General features: G+C 39.2%; 1 protein-coding gene across 1 annotated transcript in view; it reads right to left on the reverse strand.

Moving 5' to 3' along the window:
• Positions 1-22,624, reverse strand: part of LOC144597735 (ryanodine receptor 3-like) — a 308,708-nt gene that overhangs the window by 103,833 nt on the left and 182,251 nt on the right. Inside the window, exons 61-68 of the mRNA XM_078407262.1 lie at positions 19,590-19,654; positions 17,602-17,723; positions 16,346-16,395; positions 14,330-14,390; positions 13,967-14,205; positions 9,756-9,837; positions 4,987-5,117; positions 236-550 (exon numbers count right to left, since the gene is read on the reverse strand). Of these exons, the coding sequence (XP_078263388.1) occupies positions 236-550; positions 4,987-5,117; positions 9,756-9,837; positions 13,967-14,205; positions 14,330-14,390; positions 16,346-16,395; positions 17,602-17,723; positions 19,590-19,654 (1,065 nt within the window). The remainder of the gene's footprint in view (positions 1-235; positions 551-4,986; positions 5,118-9,755; positions 9,838-13,966; positions 14,206-14,329; positions 14,391-16,345; positions 16,396-17,601; positions 17,724-19,589; positions 19,655-22,624) is intronic.

Genomic DNA, 22,624 nt, shown 5'->3' on the forward strand with positions numbered 1-22,624 from the left:
TCTAGTTTGCTAAGCTTCAGTTTCAAAATGTTTCAAAATGGAGTCTAACCATATCCCATCAACACAAAATAGTGTAATTTGACTTGGATATTATATAATATTAATCAAATTTTATACACATGCATTTATAGGTTCATCGAGGCAAAATAGATATTTTGCTTCCACAAGTATGAAGTGGGATATTATTAGCAAAACCTGTCTTGAAAGAGGCCACAAAAATATACTGCATTCTTACCTGCCAGTCTCTTCATCCAGGAAGCATCATCAATGCCCAGGTTATTGTTTAAGATTTTCAGGACATTGCCCAAAATTGCACTCAGATGTTCAGAGGTGACGACAGTGCAGCAGTCCTCATTGGGTTTGTTCTCTGGGCCTCGTTCCCACCAATATGACAGATAATTACACAACATGGGCAAAATCACTTCAATTATATGAGGCATTTCTGTGTATCTTGCTCCAGACTCTGCTGTTTCATTGATCTCCTTTATTAACGCATCTAAATGAGGTAACTCTGGGCACACTTCCTCGACCGTGTCAGGTAAGCCTAGAACTAACAAAGAAAACTATGTGTCATTATCTCCTTTCATATGTAATGCATTGTACAACACATAAACAGACCCTTTTGGCCCATCTCGTCCATGTCGACTGCAACGCATATGCACACCAATGTTATTTGTCTGTGTGACACAGAAAAGACCTGCAACAAAGCTTTTGAGGAGATTCAGTGAGGCAAATCTGAGATGGGGAGAAATCAAGAAAAAAAGAATGAAAATATTTTATAAGATACTTGAGGATCCTTTGATGTAAAATGCTGGTCAGTGAAGGCAAATGGGATTTGATGGCAGATGTTTGGATGAACCAATTTTATAGAGCATGCAAGTTTCAAAATCCCAGAGGTGAAATGGACTAAATCAGATATGGGCATGAATGAGGGATGCAATATCTAATCTTCATCTGGATTGAACTAATCGAATGGGCATAGGTAGCTTTGAGGAGAGCACAGATTCTAACATCAATACTTAGTGGAACCAACCAGGGCTATTTTAGATCTGGTCATGTCCATTGAGATAAAATTAATTAACAATTTCATAGCAAGGGATCTTTTCAGTAAGAGTGATCATAACATAATATTCAAATACAGGCAATGAAGAAATACAGATTTTAGTAAATGAGTGATCCATCTCTGATTAACAAATAGAGTGAAAAGTGGCATAACATTGAATTTAATGGCATTTTAAGGTAGCAAAAATTACTAGCTGCCTAGAGACCAACAAAGGACGGCAAAAAGAGAAAACAGAATCTTAGAATAACCTGGTGAGAAATATAAAATGGGCTGGAAAAGCTTCTATAATTATATTAAAAATTAGCAGATACATTAAATTGAACTGCTACTTTTAACAAAACACATTGTAGCCTCACAGAGTTATAGTTGTATGCCATGATGTTCATTGTCCCAGTCAGGAGGAAGATGACTGGAAAATTATTTAATTAATCACAACTGCAGATTGTGCTTCTGTGACCATCTGGGATTGGTTAAATGCACAATATTTTCATGAGACAGTTATCCTTCACTCGCTGGATTTTACTGGAAAAACCCCCTGCTTTTATTCAGACACTTTGCTGCAGTTCATGCCATGAAATCTGGTGGCTGTGCTTTGTGGTCCCTCTTTTCACTGGACATTGGGCTGAAACTTTGGGTTTGGAAATGAATGGCAATTAAGTGAGAGCAAATGAAAGGTGAGGGCAGGGTCAAGTATGATCCAGCTGATTCCTTATTGCTTTAAATTGGTTCTATTTGCCAGTCATTCATGTTATCTCCAGCAAATTTTGTTAAATCCCATCCCACTTAATTTTGTTGACATTGGAATGGAACTTGTTAGCAAACACAGTGGTTTAAAAATTATTTCCTTGTTTCTGTTAATTATTTTATATTAGTGACTTTTTCATGGTTTAGTTCTCTGTACCTGATCAATAATGAATGAGGTCATGTTGTTAAAATCAATAGAAGTTCAAGGCAACACTAAAGAGGGTCAAAGAACAATAAGATGGGTTTGCATGCCCCAGGACTGTCTCTTATTCAATTCCATTTCCTTGATCAGTAATTCGGGAGCAATTCTTGTTACTTCAATCTAAAACTGAAATTTTCTGTAAAAAAAGACTCACTGAATGGCAATTTCGTATTTTATTTTTCATATTTCATATTTCAGATACAGCGCGGAAACAGGCCTTTTCGGCCCACCAAGTCCGTGCCGCCCAGCGATCCCCGCACACTAACACTATTAACACTATCCTACACACACTAGGGACAATTTTTACATTTACCCAGTCAATTAACCTACATACCTGTACGTCTTTGGAGTGTGGGAGGAAACCGAAGATCTCGGAGAAAACCCACGCAGGTCACGGGGAGATCGTACAAACTCCTTACAGTACAGCACCCGTAGTCAGGATCGAACCTGAGTCTCCGGCGCTGCATTCGCTGTAAAGCAGCAACTCTACCGCTGCGCTACCGTGCCGCCCCAATCTCTACCTATTGGATAGTTTGTGTTTCTTTGCATTTCATATTGGTGCCGACACTGACTATTTGAATACTTAATCCAGTATTTGTTAACTTTGTCCCTATGTAATGATCATTCTCGCAAATCAAAGATCAAGACAGAGGCACAGGTTCATTTTGTTTTTTGATACAATGCAGAAACCGGCCCTTTGGCCTACCAGCGATCCCTGCACACTTACACTGTCCTACAAAGAAGAGTTCTTAGCTTTTCTACATTGCCATGAATTTAATGGGTCTTATGGAGAGGGTTTGTGGATGGGTTAAGCAGTCTGATGTTTTGAGTTCATTTTGGTCAAAGCAGAACATTTGAATGAATGAATGTATGATTTATAAGGAAGATCTGAAGCCCTTAGATTTGCATTTGCATTGTGCACGATGTACGTTCGGATTTGCAGAGGAATAAATCATGAGTGCATTAAACCACAACAACTCCATGTACCAAATGTACATTGACAACTACTGTAAGGGCCTCAGATCAGAGTTTTAAATGGAGTAAACAGGAAACCTCCAGCATCCATATGTGCACAGTTAAACGTGTATACCAGGGAGTGATTGTCAGAGATAGTGTGCAGTGCTGCAGTCCTGGCTGATAGAATTTGTTTTGAAATGATATTCACTCAGCCTATTTGCCACTTTCTCCTAACAAAGAATGGGAGAACATTAGGCCTAGTACAATCGAGATTCAATGATTTTCTTGTGCAATAAAATCAACTAGCTTGTTATTGCTAATTAACTTCTGTTTTTAAAAAAACTCCTGTAATTTTGTCTGTTTATGCGTGATATCTTTCTTTTAAACCCATCTTTACTCAAAATCTTTATTTAGCTTTCTGTACATAATTTAGATATAGTTTATACTTCGTTGATTAGATTCAGCATTCTAAGTGAGGATTAGTTAATCTGACTGGTGGAAGAGCCTATCTGTTTCTTGCACTGCTTGAATGCATTGCAGATGGAACCAAACTTGGTCAGAAACCAGATTGGATTGAGTGGTTGCTCAAGAAGAAAATCTATGGGGATGTATCAATGAGGCAAACAGCAAGTGCTATTCCTTGCAGATGAGCTACAAACAAGGATAAAAGCTCTAAAGACAGACAATATCCACTTATAACAGCAACATTTTGAACAGGATTTACAATTCAACAGTAGCATAACTAGGTGCATTGCAGGAGCATCATTAAACTAAAGAAGCAATGATGCATTGATGCTAAGACACAAATGTAATGCTGATAATCAAATTCAAAGAACCATGTTTTTATTGCAGAAACTCTATTCCAAGAAGCAGGGCTTTGGTAGTTGAAGGTTTAGCTGTGAATGGTGCAACTATTACATTTAGCCATGAAGAGTTCACAATTGTCCAATCCAACAAAATTATAGAAAGACCCAAGTTGCCTTATGGAGCAAATCTCTGGAGCTAATTTCAAGGCAGATACATTAGCCTTCAAAGTACATCTTCCAGAGGACATTCTGGAGCTGCAGTGTAATCATGGGCGATAAATCTGCTTGATACATGTGCCTTCATGTTCACATTAAGTGCTATTCCAACAGACAGGAAAGGCCAGGCTGCAACAATGTGAGAATTATAGCTGGACAAAAGAAAACATGTGGAACCAATCACATTTTCTTGGAAAATTACCATCTGAGGACTAATTAATGTTCTTACGAGTAAATGTCTCAAATTCACTGACAGGTTTAGAATGATGAATCTTGCTGAGATTCCCAAGCATTCCTTGAAATATAGCCTCTTGGATCATGTGCAGGTTGGGTTTTGATTTTCAAAAATGTGGGAAGGTTTTATAAAAAATGATTTCTGTTTAATTTAATATTTTTGATTATTTGTAAGGTTCTTTACTTATTTTAACAAATTGTATCATTTATTTGCATCCAATTGAAACATTAATGCTTTAACAATTTGTCCATTTCATTTTCAAAGTTTTAAAATATTTCTGACAGCCAGAACTATGAATTGACCATCACAACTTTGAGCATAAACAGACTGCTGAAATATTTCAGTAGGTTAGGTTTAGTGGGAAATGTACACATAATATTTCAGGCTGGGACCCTTCTTTAAGCCTTTCCAACTTTGATGCTGGTAAAGTGGAGTGAGATGGGTTTTTTTTGGCTGTCATTGGAGGCGCAGGCACCACTCAGGCCAGCCACTGGAGTCCAGATGTTTCATGTCAGCAAAGCGAGCTCTTCGGATCCAGATCTGGTAATAACAGTGGGGACTATATGGCCATGATGATCTCACACAATATGTCAAATATTTGCATTAAGGCAAAGCATTCAAATTTGTACCCAATGCTGTCAACTCACTTACAGTTCGATTAGCCACATTCTAACCAAATCAACACAAACTATTTGGTACATAGATCTTGCATAATGTTTATATGACCGTGATCCCATCCCCAAAGAAAGACCATGTCACTTACTGATGCGTTCTCGAGGCGATTTTGTATTGAAAACTGAGTATGCATTGTGTACGTTGATAGAAGGCTCAAGGAAAGCTACCGGCATGGCAGCTGCAAGTGTGGCAAGACATTCACCAAGGACAGGTCGCTGTCTGGACACAAAAGGAAAATGATAAAGCCACCTTTCAGTCAAACAAAGGGCACTCAGCCCTTTGGAAAAATTAAGCTGCACGAATTGTCACAAAACTGTGTTTGTTATTGCCGAAAACAAATAATTCAAAAATTAGGCTACAATATTTTGTTTTGCGGGAACATAATGTAGTTTAACTCAAAGATCTCTTTAAAAAGGTATAAACACAGTGAAAAAGGTTTGCCAGATCATCAGGGATACATTACAGAGATCTCACAAGTTCCTTTGCTCAGTTAAGAATAAATGTCTTAGAGGTTGGCATGAAAATGAAGTGTCATGTAAAGGTTAATAGTGATTTTTTCCCCCCATTGATTAGCATTTAAGATAATTTAAAAACCAGATAATAAAAGGTTACAATAACAATTATCAACACATAAGAAATCTCATTAGATTGTTGAGGCACTATGCATTGGCCATTGAGAATAAAATGTGATGGGTGTTTGAAATAATGGAATGTTTAAAGACATGGAGAATAAACAGGAGTCTGGGTTGGGTTTAGTAGATCTTAATGAAGTGATTGAGCTTTAATGATCTTAGATTTATAGTGAATAACTGTTAAAGAAATTGGGCCAGATGTATCCCGAGACTCAATACTGAATTTTAACACTGATTAACCAAGTAAGTACTTGCAGTATACAGGGTCTGTACATATCACTAATAACTGAGTATATGCTTAAGTATTACCTAAATATATTGCTGCACAGCCTTCAAAGAAATATGTTCTTTTGTTAGCTTTGTCCACTCTGATTGAAAGTACTTGTATCAAGAAAAGACAGTGGGAGTAAATTAGCAAAGTTAGAATGTTGCTGCTTGTGAGAGTTACAGGACATGGATAGAGGATGAAGAAACAGGAAAACCAAGTTCTCTAGGTAGGTGAAAGCACGGCGAGGATGGCAGGAATTGGACATGTAAGGTATGTCGGAATGCTTGACTTGTATGTGCGGAATCAGCCATTGGCACTGTACATGGATTGTGTGGAATTGTTGGCTTTAAGGAGAACAAACAACACTGAGGTCCCAGGAATGAACAGAGAAGAGGAGCATGATAGTAGGTGAGATGTGAAAGGAGACAATGCTGCTGGGGTAGGAGGGCTAAAGGCATGCAACAGTGGGTGGCACAGTGGCGCAGCGGTAGAGTTGCTGCCTTACAGCGCTAGGGCCCCGGGTTCAATTCTGATCATGGCTGCTTGTCTGTACAGAGTTTTGTATGTTCTCCCCGTGTGTTTTCTCCGGGATCTCCGGTTTCCTCCCACACTCCAAAGTCGTACAGGTTTGTAGGTTAATTGGCCAGGTATAATTGTAAATTGTCCCAAGTGTGTGCAGGATATTATTAATGTGCGGGGATTGCTGGTCGGCGTGGACCCGGTGGGTTGAAGGGTCTGTTTCCATGCTGAATCTCTAAACTAAACAGTGAGTTTACAGTTACCATGGACCACAGCTTACTCTCTTATAAGAACATTATAAAAATCTTGAAGGGACATAATAATTCAACAATGTTGGAAGTTGTTGAGAGAACAAGCGTCTAGCAGATTAAAACAATGGATCAAATGTCTATGGGAGCAAGCAAGATGGCCACCGGCAAAGAGATTGCATGGTAGTTCTGTTTGGGACACAATTCTGAGATTGTGCAGGTCACAGGGCTACTGTTTTGGTAATGATGGGGGCATGGTTCATCAGTTTAGTCATGTGGGTGCTGCATTGGTTTATGGCAGAAAAACAGAAGGTACATGAATATCAAAGACGAAAGGTCATAGTTTGTATGTCTTGAGCAAAAATATCTCCTTTTCTTCTTGAGTATCACGATGTTCCTCCATTCTTCTGTATTTTCCTGAGATCTCAATGATTTGGTTGATGTTAGTAAAATGGCCACATGGCAAATGTGGGGATCTTGCAATGTTGATCCCTCAACCCCAGAATACCCATTCAAGTCTTTGAAGAAGCCATCAGCTGATCGAGAATGCAGTCCCGAAATGTATTAGAAACATGAAATATAATGCGTGAAGAGGTGGAAACAAACATACTCAATGGTTTTTTTTGCACGTTCGACGAGAACAGTAAAAATAATACATGTAAGACCTTCAAGCTATGAAGGAAATAATTATACACAAAGAGAATATGATGCTTGTTATGTGAAGGGTCAAGATGTCTGAAAAATTTCCAGCGCATTGTTTAGGTGGTGTGATGTGTACCCACTTGAGAAACACCCTCATACACATGGTTGGGATGGACACAAGGGATGGTGACTGGTGGGGACAGTTGAGCCCAGTTACCTACAGCAGATAAGTATTAGAAGAATGCTTCAGTTATCATCGAATGAGGTGGATTCTCAAAGGAATGCAGTTAGCATACTCTTGGAGTCTAGGGTTGGATGCTGCAGTGTGAATGAGCTAGTTATAGGAAACAATGTGTCAATAGCTAAGGCTAAACTAAATTGAGTCACCAGAAGTTTCACAATGTGTGATAACTATCTTTGGAAAAAGCTGATGAAGCCACCAGCTAAGATAAATGGTAATATGAATTTCCAACAATATGAAATGGTACACAAGCAAGACAAATTAAAACGTTGTTCCAAAAACTGGGAGAAGCAGCAAGGAAGAAACTATTGAAGAAATTATTTCAAGGTCCATGACGAATCAGTGAGTAAAAGTTGAAGGCACACCACCAGGGAGACAATTCATTGGTAAGTTACAGAACATTGTTTGTTAAGAATCTGCCAACAAAGTGATTTTGACTGATAACAAATGTTTCAAAGATGCTGTGGATACCTGGCATTAAGTTGGTCGGGAACCAAGATGCTGCATTTATTGAATTTGTAAACAATACAGTATATTCAAAGTTTTGGAAATAGTTATGTATATGCAACTACTGAGAAGGAAAGTTGACCAAATACATACCAGATGGATGCATACCAATGGCTGAAGTAAACACTTCAGGGATGCTAAATGCACATTGTGATGAAGGTTTGTATACAAGATGACTAAAAAATGAATTAGAATTAGTTAATTGGATAATTTCACATGTAAGTAGTTATCCAATGGCATAACCTAATACATATAGGTAGTTGTGGTCATGACTGCATTACTTTTTTTGAGAAAGGGAAACTGTTGAATATATTGAATATGTTGAACTTTAAGAACTAATATGATACACCATTGTATATTACATTGCTGCTTCGGTTGAGAATGGCTGCCTTCAATAAAGGATGTTCTGCTGTTAGCTCTTTCTATTCTGAGCAGTTACTTGCAGCAACACGGACACTACTTCATTAACAGCCTTCAAATTGTGCTTGCTTTCATAAATGTGTGTGGAGATAAAATTTGGACAGAAAGTGCATGGTGGCTAATCCCACAGACATTTTTGCACAGCTGTTCCTATCTATTCATGATCAACCTAATTTCCTAATATGTGGAGTGTCTTGGCTCTCTTAAAAGACTCTGTCATCTACACCTGCTTACTTTTTACAATTCAATTATAATAGCCATTTAATGCTTTAGAATCTGATTAATGAGCTGTGTTCCAAACAAAATCTTTCCAAAATTACAAAAGAAGCTTTGCATAGAAATCCATGAAATAAGGTGAGGCCCATTTCAGAACACTGGTTAATCTACTGCCAAATAGGCATGAAAAATGTATGACTGCAGATGGCAAAATGTTTGACTGAAAATGGGGAAGAATGCAGACTACAGATAAACTTAAGAATATGCAATCGCTTTCCTCTATAAATAAACAATCCCAGTTTTGATGTTTAACTCCTGCTCCTTGTACAGCACCAAGGCAACCTCAGGGCTTTACAAGATATAGTTTGCAGCAGACCATAAATTCAAGTCATAGTTTATAAATAAACTTATAACACTCTTCACAGAGCACAATACCTTTTCGATACAATTGAGCAGTGGATTACATTTTTATTTAATTAGGCACACTATCGGTATCCATGAGTAAGTATTCTTCAAATTTGCAATGAACCATATCAGGAAGATTTACCAGAATAGCGCTACAGCAAAGTGTTTCCATGCCATTGAAGTAAAATGAAAGTCTAAAAAATGTAAATGGGTTTAAATGGCTGGAAACAAAGTTGAGACCTAACTGCATCAAGTCACATCTCCTCCCCAAACCACCCAGTGCCATCTACCCCATGGTTCCTTCTTAGCTCTGTTTGGAAATGGTGCCGGCCCAACCAAAGATGTGCAATGTTGAGAGGTATTCACCTGTATTACCTTTATTCCCTGCACTCACCTCCGGTGCCATAGAGATGTACTAGCTGTTAAAATTGGAGAACTTCCCATTGGTGTTGAAAATCTTTTGGGGAGATTAGTAGAGATTCCTAGTAGTCGGTAACATCACCATATTATTGGGATCCAGGGGTGCGATTTGCTTGGCCTATCCTTTGAGTAGTGCATGTAATCTTACAAACCTTGGTGCTACTTTACTGCCAAAAATTGATCTGCTATCAATGCTGAGATAGTTGTAGTGATAGCATTGCTTGTTGTTTGATAATAATGTACTTCTAAGAGGATTTGATTAAAAAAAAAGAATATACATGCATTGCACATTCTTTGTAATTTGTTGATCATAAAATTAATTAAATATGATGGAGTTACCTTTCCACATAGACATTCTTCCCTGTTCCTAAAGCATACAAGCTGCATAGGATCCTATAGCACGATACTTGGACATCATCCACTGTAAATACAAAACACCTTTTTTTATGAGAGTTTAAAGGTCCAATTAAGAAATCTCTTACGACAGTTCTGATTGAAGCAAATATTTGCTAAACATATTTTTTTCATTCTGTATCAATTCAGCTATCCTAATTTTCATACTATTGTATAATAGCAGAACTTCTGTAAGGGAAAAACATTCTAGGTCTCAGACACTATAAAAAGTTGAAAACAGTACCGCAATAATAAAGACACTATCTGTAAAGACCCTAACACTTTGAACGTCAACCCTTTTTGTCTTCCTTTCTACCAAAGTAGCCAAACTTGTGGTACTATATGAGATAGTTTCTTACTTGTTCTGTTTCATTACAAAATAGGATAATATATTTATAGTCGCAGATAGCTGTCTTTATTGACGTTATCAGATGGAAAATTCTGATTGCTTCAGCATTTCCTGCACCACTGTACTACACCACTTTCCCAACCCCAACTCTAACCCTGCCACCACGCTATCCAGACTCAAACTCATCACAAAATTTCCTGGATATGTCTTCCATTAATTTCGAATCCTGAGACAAAGTATGAATATCAACCCCATATATTTATGAAAGCTGATGGCACAGCGAGGCCACATGGCATATCAGTGCTGTCTTGCCACTCAGAAAAGTTTTTTTTAAAAGACTAAAACACAACGTGCTGGAGGAATTCAGTGCATCAGGCAGCATCTGTGGATGGAATGGACAGGTGACGTTTCTGGTCAGGATCCTTTTTCCAGAGTGATTGTAGAGGGCAGAAGGCTGAGATAGAGGTGGGGACAGGACAAAACCTGGTATGTGATAGGTGGTTACAGGTGAGGGGGTTTGATTGTCAAATGGGTGGACAAAGGCCAGAGATGAAAAGGAGACCTTTTGGCCCATCTACACTCATCTCATTTGTCAGCATTTGGTCCATATCCGTTGATGCCTTGCATGGCCAAATACCTCTTAAACATAGCGATTTATCTGATTCCACAACCTGCTCTGGTATCAAGTTCCAGATGTCACCCAATCTACAGCTAAATATTTTTCTCTTACATCCCATCAAGCTTCTTCCCCACACCATAAATCTATGCCCACTTCTTTCTGACACCCCCACAATGGGAAAAAGATATCTCCCCTATCAGTGCCCCATATAATCTTGTCTATGTCTAAAAGGTTACCCCCTCAACCTACTTTTCCCAGGGAAAATAATCCCAGCCTATCGAATCTCTCCCCAAAACAAATTTCACCCAATCCAAGTGAATCTCCTCTGCACTCACCTTTTTCAGCACCGCTCCAGAGATCAAGCACTTTCTGTGAGTAAAACATTAGTCTGTAAACCCTCTTACAACCCTTTCCTTTCATCTTCAACATCTGCCCTCCTGTCTTTGATATCCCTATCATGGTGAAAAACATTCTGGCCATTTATCCCATCTATGCTTCTCGTAGTTGTACATACCGCTATCAGGACACCCTCTAGCTTACTTTGCTCCAAGGAATCAAGCCCAGCCTGTCCAATTTTTCCTCATAACTAAAGTCCTCCAATCCAGGCAACATCCCGGCAAATCTGGATCTATTCTCCATTTTCCTTGATCTACGTCCCCTTTGATATCTCGTTCTCACACCTTACCCTTCCATATCTCTCTGTCTCCCTCTCCCCTGACTCTCAGTCTGAAGAAAGGTCTTGACCCGAAATGTCACCCATTCATTCTATCCAGATATGCTGCCTGTCCCGCTGAGGTACTCCAGCATTTTGTGTCTACCTTTGGTCCAAACCAGCATCTGCAGTTCCTTCCTACAAAGCTGGGTGGCAGTGTGAACTGTGAGGAAGATGCTATGAGGTTGCAGGGTAACATGGACAGGTTGTGTGAGTGGGCGGATGCATGGCAGATGCAGTTTAATGTGGATAAGTGTGAGGTTATCCACTTTGGTAGTAGGAATAGGAAGGCAGATTATTATCTGAATGGTGTCAAGTTAGGAAAAGTGGACATACAACGAGATCTGGGTGTCCTAGTGCATCAGTCACTGAAAGGTAGCATGCAGGTACAGCAGGCAGTGAAGAAAGCCAATGGAATGTTGGCCTTCATAACAAGAGGAGTTGAGTATAGGAGCAAAGAGGTCCTTCTGCAGTTGTACAGGGCCCTAGTGAGACCGCACCTGGAGTACTATGTGCAGTTTTGGTCTCCAAATTTGAGGTAGGATATTCTTGCTATTGGGGCGTGCAGCGTAGGTTTACTAGGTTAATTCCCAGAATGGCGGGACTGTCGTATGTTGAAAGACTGGAGCGACTAGGCTTGTATACACTGGAATTTAGAAGGATGAGAGGGGATCTTATCGAAACGTATAAGATTATTAAGGGGTTGGACACGTTAGAGGCAGGAAACATGTTCCCAATGTTGGGGGAGTCCAGAACAAGTTTAAGAATAAGGGGTAGGCCATTTAGAACTGAGATGAGGAAAAACTTTTTCAGTCAGAGAGTTGTGAATCTGTGGAATTCTCTGCCTCAGAAGGTAGTGGAGGCCAATTCTCTGAATGCATTCAAGAGAGAGCTAGATAGAGCTCTTAAGGATAGCGGAGTCAGGGGGTATGGGGAGAAGGCAGGAACGGGGTACTGATTGAGAATGATCAGCCATGATCACATTGAATGGCGGTGCTGGCTCAAAGGGCCGAATGGCCTACTCCTGCACCTATTGTCTATTGTCTACACACTTCAGCACTCTGTCTATCTGCATTACTACCTAAAGGGAATGATGAACTTGAATGCCAAGGTCACTCTGTTCACCATTTACTGCATAATTCATACTCTTAATTTACTTCCCAAAATTTGTCAACTTGCACTTGTTGGAATTAAATTTTAACTGCCAACATTCTGTCCAACTTTCCATCCAACCTACATTTGGTATGGCCTTTGACAATCTTATTTAATGTCCACAACACGACTGATTTTCGTGTCAACCTCAACTTTACTTTTCATACTTTCTACATTCATATTCAAATCATTTATACATATTACAAACAAAGTTGCAAAAATTCTTGACATGTAGGGGGCAAAAAATAAAACAGGAAGGGAAAATTGAAGGTTTGTGGTTACATGTAGGTTAACCATGATCTTACAAAATGGTGCTGCAGGCTTGTGGCCTACTCCCACTCCAATCTCCATGCTCCAAAAATAAATGTGCAGGACTTGCTTTAAAAATAATGGAAGGAGACATAGTGTTGTTAATGTGCAGGGTACTGAGCAGCATTTGGCATGGAAGACCTATTGAATGAAAAGTGCATGAGAAATTTCCGAATGATTCATGTTGAGCTTTGCAAAATCTTTAATGTTTTTTGCAGATTTCATACCATTTGGTGTTGTCACATTTTTATTGCTTATTAAACATCACAGAGATTTGTCTTGCCTTAATAGTGCAATAACCTCTTCACAGCTTGTCAATTGTGACTGAGTGCTAATCAATCACTCTGACTCAGAAAGGGAGCAGATAAAATGCTGCCAGGAAGTGAATATTTGTTGTACATTTTTCAAATGTATAATTTACTGTTTACATTTTTCTATCTTGTTTTCTACCCACTTTATACATTCTTTTTTTAATCCAACCTAAATTTCCCTCCATTTATTTTTCTATCTACGTCTCCTTCTTTGGTTTACTTCTTGTTTGTTAAATCTCAATGGCCAAGATATGCTCTTCATCCTGTTCTGACTAAATGTCTGTATCCTGAAACATTAACACCCTCATAAGTGCTGCACAACATAAAAAATTTCCCTCCATAAATGCTGCTCAACATGCATTAACAGCAGTTTTAGTTTTCATTTCAGATTTCCAGCATAAACAGTATTTAGGTATTCACTGTCCAAATTGTTCACAGTTTCCCAAGACCCACTGCTCTTTCTTTGCTACTATCAGCTTACTTTTCCAGCAACTCACAGCCCCAAATAATTTTGAGCTGAACAGTGGGAGAAAGCCTAATGAACCAGAAACATTTACCCCTCTAAAATACCAACCCACCATTCTAAATGCTCTCTCTTTTTCAACACAGGTTAATGGTTGCAAATTAAAAAAATGTGAAGTCAACTTAAAGTCCACCCAAGGTCGAGTTTATGTTCACACAAAGTTGGCTGACCGGGCTACTTACAGATTATGTTAGTTCCAAATTGATTCTGACCAATGTGGTCAAAGAATGAAGTTAGTACAGGCAGTAGAACTATGGTTGTGTAATTGATATTCTGTGTGACTCCCTTCAGTTGAGACCTTGAATGTGTGAATTTCCCCAGTTTCAGATTTTCCAGTGTCTTTTCCAGATCTTCCGCTGCATTTTCAAAGAATGAACGTATGCCAGCTTTTACCAGCTCCGAGCCGGACTTCATAACAGTCCTGGAATGCACAATTGTCAAAATGCATTAAAAGCATATTTCCAATAAGAGGGCAGACCAAGTTTTGCTTAATATATTTAAAGGAAGTGAATAATGTAAAAAGTGTTAAAAAAATCCTACGTTACCCAGGGTCCAGTGTACGTGCCAAGATATGTAAACAGTTCACGATTGTTCCAGAATCAGTGCCTTTAGAATAAAATAAAGCAAATTTGTAGGTTAATTGGTTTCTGTAAAAATTGCTCTTTGTGTGTAGGGAATGGATACAAAAGTGGGATTACATTGAACTTGTGTGAATGGTAATCGATGGTCAGTCGGCCAAGGCGCCTGTTTCATTGCTGTTTCTCTCTAAATTACGAGTAAGAAAATACCTTAAGATTTATTTATTTATGCAAGTACTACTAACATTTTAAATGTTAATTCTCCAATCAGGATTCTTGGATGTTGGGAGGCTATCTTTAATCTCATTTCAAATAAGCAAGAATACTACAGCTCACCAGTTTATCTTAGTGTCAGTTGGTTAATGCCATATTCTTAAAATGTCCTTCGTGAATAGCAGGAGCTAAGGAACTGCTCTGTTGCTGGATGAGGGTGAGCAGGAAATCCACTGGCTTTCACAATGCTGTCCAGCAAGTCATACCTGGGAAAAACACTGAGGTAATACTTGACATGTGGCCTGGCAAGTGTGGTCGTGGAGTTTAGGTATACGTTCAAGCCTGCTTCCCAAAGTTCAATAAAAGCCAAAATCTTTTGGAGCAAGTTTGGGACTCTTATACCACTCTTAAAAGCTGCTCGTTGGACTTGATACAAATAAGTAAAGCACATACACTTGTTTTTCTATATCTGACATTTCCTACAACAATGAGATACTAATAATCATGCTTTTCACATGTCAAACACATGCTGTAAATCTACAAACTCATCTGGAGTATGGTGTGCAGTTCGACAAAATGGAGAGGGTGCAGAGGAGATTTACTAGAATGTTGCCTGGGTTTCAGCACTTAAGCTACAGAGAGAGGTTGAACAGGTTGGGTCTTTATTCTTTGGAGCGTAGAAGGTTGAGGGGGGACTAGATAGAGGTTTTAAAATTTTTGAGAGGGACGGACAGAGTTGACGTGGGTAGGCGTTTCCCTTTGAGAGTGGGGAAGATTCCAACAAGGGGACATAGCTTCAGAATTGAGGGACAAAAGTTTAGGGGTAACATGAGGGGTAACTTCTTTACTCAGAGGGTGGTGGCTGTATGGAATGGGCTTCCGGTGGAAGTGGTGGAGGCAGGCTCGATTTTATTATTTAAGAGTAAATTGGATAGGTATATGGATAAGAGGGGATTAGAGGGTTATGGTCTGAGTGCAGGTAGATGAGACTAGGTCAGGGAGAGTGGTCGGCGTGGACTGGTAGGGCCGAACGGGCCTGTTTCCGTGCTGTAGTTGTTATATGGTTATATGGTTATATGGTTTAAAGATATGCAAATTTTATTTTTTTGTAAGGATTAAATTCATTCAAATAGAACACTGAACACAATTTGCTCTATCGTAAGGAACTTATTCTTTGGATCAGTTTTGTAAATGCACAGAGTATGTTCAGTTTGGTGGGTATATTCAAATCAAAATGCAAGTCAATACACAGCATAAATATAAATGACAAGCTGGTTTGGATTACTACCATGCACATATTTTTAATTAACACATTTTCTATAAATGTGTGAAGAAGGAGCTTGTTGGCTGCTATTCCCTTTTTCCTGGAGATCTGTTGTGCAGTCTTCAGGAAATGGTGGATGATGGAAAATATATTAGGTTAGTTCAGTTTATTGTTCAGTTTAGTTTATTGACATGTGTACAGTGAAAAGCTTTTGTTGCATGCTAACTCATCAGCAGAAAGACAATGCATGATTACAACTGAGCCATCTAAAGGTACAGCCACAGGTACAGATACACGATAAAGCGATTCAAATGAACCTCGGGATTTGGTAATAAAAATAACATAACACATACCAATTTAGCAATAGGATGGTTTGCAACCAATTCATACTAAGCACCAGCCCCACTAATGTATCTGATCTGTAAGGGCTGATCTTTAGATAGTCTGGCCTTAATGCAATTGAGAAACTATTCAGATTAAGAAAGACTCGAATGCAGGCTGCTTACCAAAAAGTGAGATCCTGTGTCTGACCAGGGCTGCAAGTTTGCAGAAAATACTAGATCAGGAAAGAGCAGAAAATGAACATGGGTGATGGAAAGGTATGATTGCAGACAGATCTTCTGTTTTTGAGCCGTTAATGACAAGAACAATAATATTCAAAGATTATTCAAAGATATTCAAAGTCTGAAGAAGGGTCACGACCAGAAACGTCACCCATTCCTTCTCTCCTGAGATGCTGCCTGACCTGCTGAGTTACTCCAGCATTTTGTGAAATAATACCTTCGATTTGTACCAGCATCTGCAGTTATTTTCTTACATATTCAAAGATTAGATGCTCAAACGTGGCTACTTAAAAAATCTTTACATTCACGAAATTAAGAGCAAAGCAATAATATTGGGAAAATATTTAATATGATTCAAGATGAAGATTCCCAAATTTGGATTCATTAATTGTTTGATCAACATTAGCTTTCTCTTCTGATCAAACAATTTTAGATTTTGTCAACATTTTGTACACTTGAACATTATTGCCATTTCACAACGTGGGTGAGATAGAGTCAGAGAATCAGCCTTTAGTTTAGAATGCAGTCATATTCCAAGGCAAATCTTTCAACCTGGAGCAATGTTGTAACTTTGCCAGATCAGATGTTAACTAAAATCGCACCATAGAGATTAGTTTATTGTCATACATACCAGGGTGCAATGAAACTAATTTTTATTCCATATTTTGCCATCCGGAGAGGATGGCATAATAATGCAGCTCCAGTGACCCAGATTCAATCCTGACCTCTGGGGCTAGTTGTTTGGAGATTTCACATTCTCCCTGTGAGTTACTCCAGCACCCTGTGTCTCCATGTAACCATGTGGGTTTCCTCCGGATGCTCTGGTTTCCTCCCATGGTAAATGTGTCCCAATTATGCAAGTGAATAGTAGAACCAGGGGGGAACTGGTGGGAAAGTTGGGAGAATAAAATATGTTTAGTATAAATTGTTACTTGATGGCTGATACACTATCCATTGGCTGAAGGGACTGGTTTGTGCAGTATTATTCTATTTCAATTCCATCAACTTAAAAAAAATTCACATGCTTTTTCAGTCCTTCTAATTCCCTTCTGAAGAAAGTTGTCTATTACAAATCTACCCTATTATTCCCTGCTCAGTTAATTTCTTCTCCATTCCCTTAATTAATAATCTTTCACATGGACCTTTTTCCAAATCTTTTACAAAGTTAGTCAGCATGTCAAACCACAGCTTTGTCACACCTTGCCAACATTTCCTTTTCTTTGTTGGATGCATATCCACTGCTGCTGAGACTCTTGGTCGGAGAAGATAAGAAGTACATATAGTGATTCTTGAAATATTCGTCAATCAGCGGAAGTAGAATCTGCCAAAGATATAGTAAAAACAATTACTTTAACTTAGCAATAATTCTTAATTTCTTGCATTTTGTTCAAACTTCAATGCACCAAAAATTGCCTTGATGAAATGTATTGTGGATAGAAATGCCTCAACAATGCCAAATTCTGAACAACACATTTTAGTTGATACAATACTTTGGTATGGGTTGACTGAGTTTAGAAAGTAAAATTTAGCAAGTAAGTACCAAAGAATGTCACAAAATGCTGGCGTAACTCAGCAGGTCACAAAGTGTTGGAGTAACTCAGCATCAGTCTGACGAAGGGCCCCGACCCAAAACGTCACCCATCCATGTTCTCCAGAGATGCTGCCTGATCCGCTGAGTTACTCCAACACTTTATGTCAAACAATAGAAAACTTTCTCCATTTGCATCAATTTGAATCCAGCTCTCAAGTTGCATTTTAGTTTTATCATTTGTTGTCATGTTTGCAGCAGAATACATGTTTTCATTTGAACTGGAAGTAGCTTAGGTCCTCTCATCAGGGATATTGTCCTAAAAGTTTGCTTTGCTACATTCCTCATTCTTGAAAAAACTCCAGAATTTCTATCAACTTTTAAAAAACTATACAATCTTCTACATCTGCTGTTACTCAATCTGTTCCACCTTATTTGAAGTGTTTTGGAATATTAGTGCTTTTGGACTACAAAAGACACCAAGGCTGGAGTAGCTCAGCAGGTCAGGCAATATCTCAGGAGAACATGGATAAGCGATGTTTTGGGTCAGGACCCTTCTTCAGACTCTGAGTCTGAAGACAGGCCCCGACCCAAAACATTGCCTATCCATGTTCTGTCAATATGCTGCCTGACCTGCTGAGCTACACCAGCCTTTGTGTCTTCTATCACCAGGATGTTGCCTGGAATGGAGATCAGAGAGTTTGAATTCATTCTCACTGGAATGCAGTAAGGCAAGGTGTAACCTTGGAGAGGTTTAGAAAATAATGGGGGTATACATTGGATTGATATTCAATCTTTTTCCCAGGGGAGGGAAAAAATCCAAACCTTGAGCGCTACAGTGCTGAGGGTCATGTAATCTTAGAGTCTTCTGCATGTCAGTTTTCTTATGGGCTTCTGTATGTCAGTGAACATAACTGCAAGCTTACATTTCAAATGGATGAGTCTATTCGTGCAAAGTGCTACTTTAAATTGAATCAAAGTTCTTGTGATTTTTTAAATAAGTTGCCTTTTGTGACACGGCAAGCCTCAGAATCAATGGCTATGATTGGATAAAATGCCAAGTCAATCACAGCTTGCCCTGTTGGAACTGATTGGGATCAATCTAAAAAAATGTATTCATGTAATTATTCCCAAACTGCTTTTTCACTGGAAAAATAATCTTGCTGATCTCAGGAGACTCAGTCTCACTTTCTTTCAGTTTTGTTTACTGCTGAGACTTTGCTGTTGTTTTTGAGTTAAATGTTCTGCCACAACTCGAACTCAATGGCTGATGCACTGATGCCTCAATTTGTTCTGGATAAGAATTGCTGTCACCAGCTGTAAACAAAAAATATTCAGTGAATGTGTCGGAAAGAACTGCAGATGCTGGTTTAAATCGAAGGTAGACACAAAATGCTGGAGTAAGTCAGCGGGACAGGCAGCATCTCTGGAGAGAAGGAATGATTACTTTTCAGGTCGATACTCTTCTTCAGACTGAAGAGACCTGGGTTAGATCCATTGAGACCTTTAATATTTAGTGAATGCTCCCTTTTGAGTAACTGGATGTAGAAAGTTAATAGTAATTGGTGACAAGTTGTTAGATTTTGACAACACTGAAAATGCAATATATCCATTGAGAAAACAGGAATTTCTTTAGTAACCCTCTGAAGCATCACACACCTTGGCAAAAAACTTTATCTCTCGCTCGTGAGATTTGTCTGCTTTACCACTACTAACAATGGCCTCTGTCAATACAAAAATAAAAAATTTAGTCACAATGAGATATTAAGCAAAGATTAAAAAGTTATAGTCCAAGTGAATCAGATTCAGGCAACTTTTGAAATACATAAAACAAAGCTCAAACTCTTCAACAATAAAATAAATGACATGCATTAGTCCAAACAGTTTTGCTTCTTATGAATAGATATTCTGCGAGACTATTATAGAAAGCAGGGCTCTGCCGTAAGGGATTGGTTCAAATGCTTCTGCAAGATTGTTTGTTCAATAGTTGGTGAGTTCTCAGTTGTTGCTTGTCTGGCAATGTAGAGATTAGCTACATCTACAAAAGGAAACACTTTTAAAAAATGGAGGTAACGTCTGCCCCAGTGGATCTCTTCAAAGTGGGTAATGCTTAGAATCTATCCAGAGCCTGAAACCAATTGTTGTTCATGTGGAGCAAGATGCAATCTTGCCATGTCTAGGATATCAAACCTTTAACAAATAAAGTTATCTTATTTTTCCCCAACAATGAATAATCTGCTAATTATGAAAATGTTCATGCAAAATGTAATTTCATTGGTGAAAATTTAATTATGGAAAATAATTTGGATTATTTTGTGCTTTTGGTTGAAAGAGGAATTTTCTGTGTACTCTGAGTGAAGAAAAGTGGGGAAAGGTTCAGTTTAAAAAATAGTCTTCAAAACAAATATTTCACATGCAAATATTTCCTGCACTACAATGATTAAAAGCTGCATTAAAAGTGTAGCAACAACTATTCAGTTTCAGTAATGTTTCACATACATAGTGTTGCAAAACAAACATAAATGCCAGTGTGTGCAAATTGATTTAAAAGGCAAAAACCAAACAGGGTCAGAGTAAAGACAGAGGAGATACAATCTTAACACCACCTACTCGCAGGAAAGCCCACAGGTGAATGATATAATCTACCACAGCCGCCTGCTTTCCAATGTAATCTGCAATGCCGACCAGGCAGTAAGAACATCCACTACAAGTAGATTTGTTTTTACATACATGTCTGATCACTCTCACATCACTAAAGTCAGATTAAAGTTTTAAATTCATTCCCCAGAAAAAAGTCGACTATCAAATTCCCTCAACAATTATGGATTTTTTTCCTTCATACTAATTGTGTTATAAGTGGGACAAGAAGATTCCTCTGAATGCAGGGTGAAAAGTCAAGTCTCCTTCGAGCCTGCACCGCCATTCAATATGATCATGGCTGATCATCCAGCTCAGTAGCCTGTACCTGCCTTCTCTCCATACCCCCTGATCCCTTTAGCAAAAAGGGCCACATCTAACTCCCTCTTAAATATAGCCAATGAACTGGCCTCAACTACCTTCTGTGGCAGAGAATTCCACAGACTCACCACTCTCTGTGTGAAGAAATGTTTTCTCATCTCGGTCCTAAAAGACTTCCCCCTTATCCTTAAGCTGTGACCCCTGGTTCTGGACTCCCCCAACATCGGGAACAATCTTCCCGCATCTAGCCTCTCCAACCCCTTAAGAATTTTATATGTTTCTATAAGATCCCCCCTCAGTCTTCTAAATTCCAGCGAGTACAAGCCCAGTCTATCCAGTCTTTCCTCATATGCAAGTCCCGCCATCCCAGGGATCAATCTGGTGAACCTTCTCTGTACTCCCTCTAAGGCAAGAACGTCTTTCCTCAGGTTAGGAGACCAAAACTGCACACAATACTCCAGGTGCGGTCTCACCAAGGCCCTGTACAACTGCAGCAGAACCTCCCTGCTCCTAAACTCAAATCCTCTTGCTATGAATGCCAACATACCATTCGCTTTCTTCACTGCCTGCTGCACCTGCATGCTTGCTTTCAATGACTGGTGCACCATGACACCCAGGTCACGTTGCATCTCCCCTTCTCCTAATCGGTCACCATTCAGGTAATACTCTGCTTTACTATTCTTGCCGCCAAAGTGGATAACCTCACATTTATCCACATTATATTGCATCTGCCATGCATTTGCCCACTCGCCTAATCTATCCAAGTCACTCTGCAGCCTCCTAGCATCCTCCTCGCAGCTAACACTGCCACCCTGCTTCGTGTCATCCGCAAACTTAGAGATGTTGCATTCAATTCCCTCGTCCAAATCATTAATATACACTGTAAATAACTGGGGTCCCAGCACTGAGCCTTGCGGTACCCCACTAGTCACTGCCTGCCATTCCGAAAAGGACCCGTTTATTCCTACTCTTTGCTTCCTGTCCGCCAACCAATTTTCTATCCACCTCAAAACTGAACCCTCAATACCGTGTGCTTTAAGTTTGTACACCAATCTCCTATGTGGGACCTTGTCGAAGGCCTTCTGAAAGTCCAGATATAACACATCGACTGGTTCTCCCTTATCCACTCTACTAGTTACATCCTCGAAAAATTCTATAAGATTCATCAGACATGATTTGCCTTTGGTAAATCCATGCTGACTTTGTCCGATGATTTCACCACTTTCCAAATGTGATGCCATCACATCTTTAATAACTGACTCTAGCATTTTCCCCACTACCGATGTTAGGCTAACTGGTCTATAATTCCCCGTTTCTCTCTCCCTCCCTTTTTAAAAAGTGGGGTTACATTAGCTACCCTCCAGTCCTCAGGAACTACTCCAGAATCTAAAGAGTTTTGAAAAATTATCACTAATGCATCCACTATTTCTGAGGCTACTTCCTTAAGCACTCTGGGATGCAGCCTATCTGGCCCTGGGGATTTATCTGCCTTTAATCCATTTAATTTACCTAACACCACTTCCCGACTAACCTGGATTTCCCTCAGTTCCTCCATCTCATTAGACCACCGGTCCCCCGCTATTTCCGGCAGACGGTTTATGTCTTCCTTAGTGAAGACAGAACCAAAGTATTTGTTCAATTGGTCTGCCATCTCCTTGTTCCCTATGATCAATTCACCTGTTTCCGACTGCAAGGGACCTACATTTGCCTTAACTAATCTTTTTCTCTTGACATAT

The sequence above is a fragment of the Rhinoraja longicauda genome, chromosome 10 (assembly GCF_053455715.1).
Source record: "Rhinoraja longicauda isolate Sanriku21f chromosome 10, sRhiLon1.1, whole genome shotgun sequence".
Classification (NCBI taxonomy): Eukaryota; Metazoa; Chordata; class Chondrichthyes; order Rajiformes; family Arhynchobatidae; genus Rhinoraja; species Rhinoraja longicauda.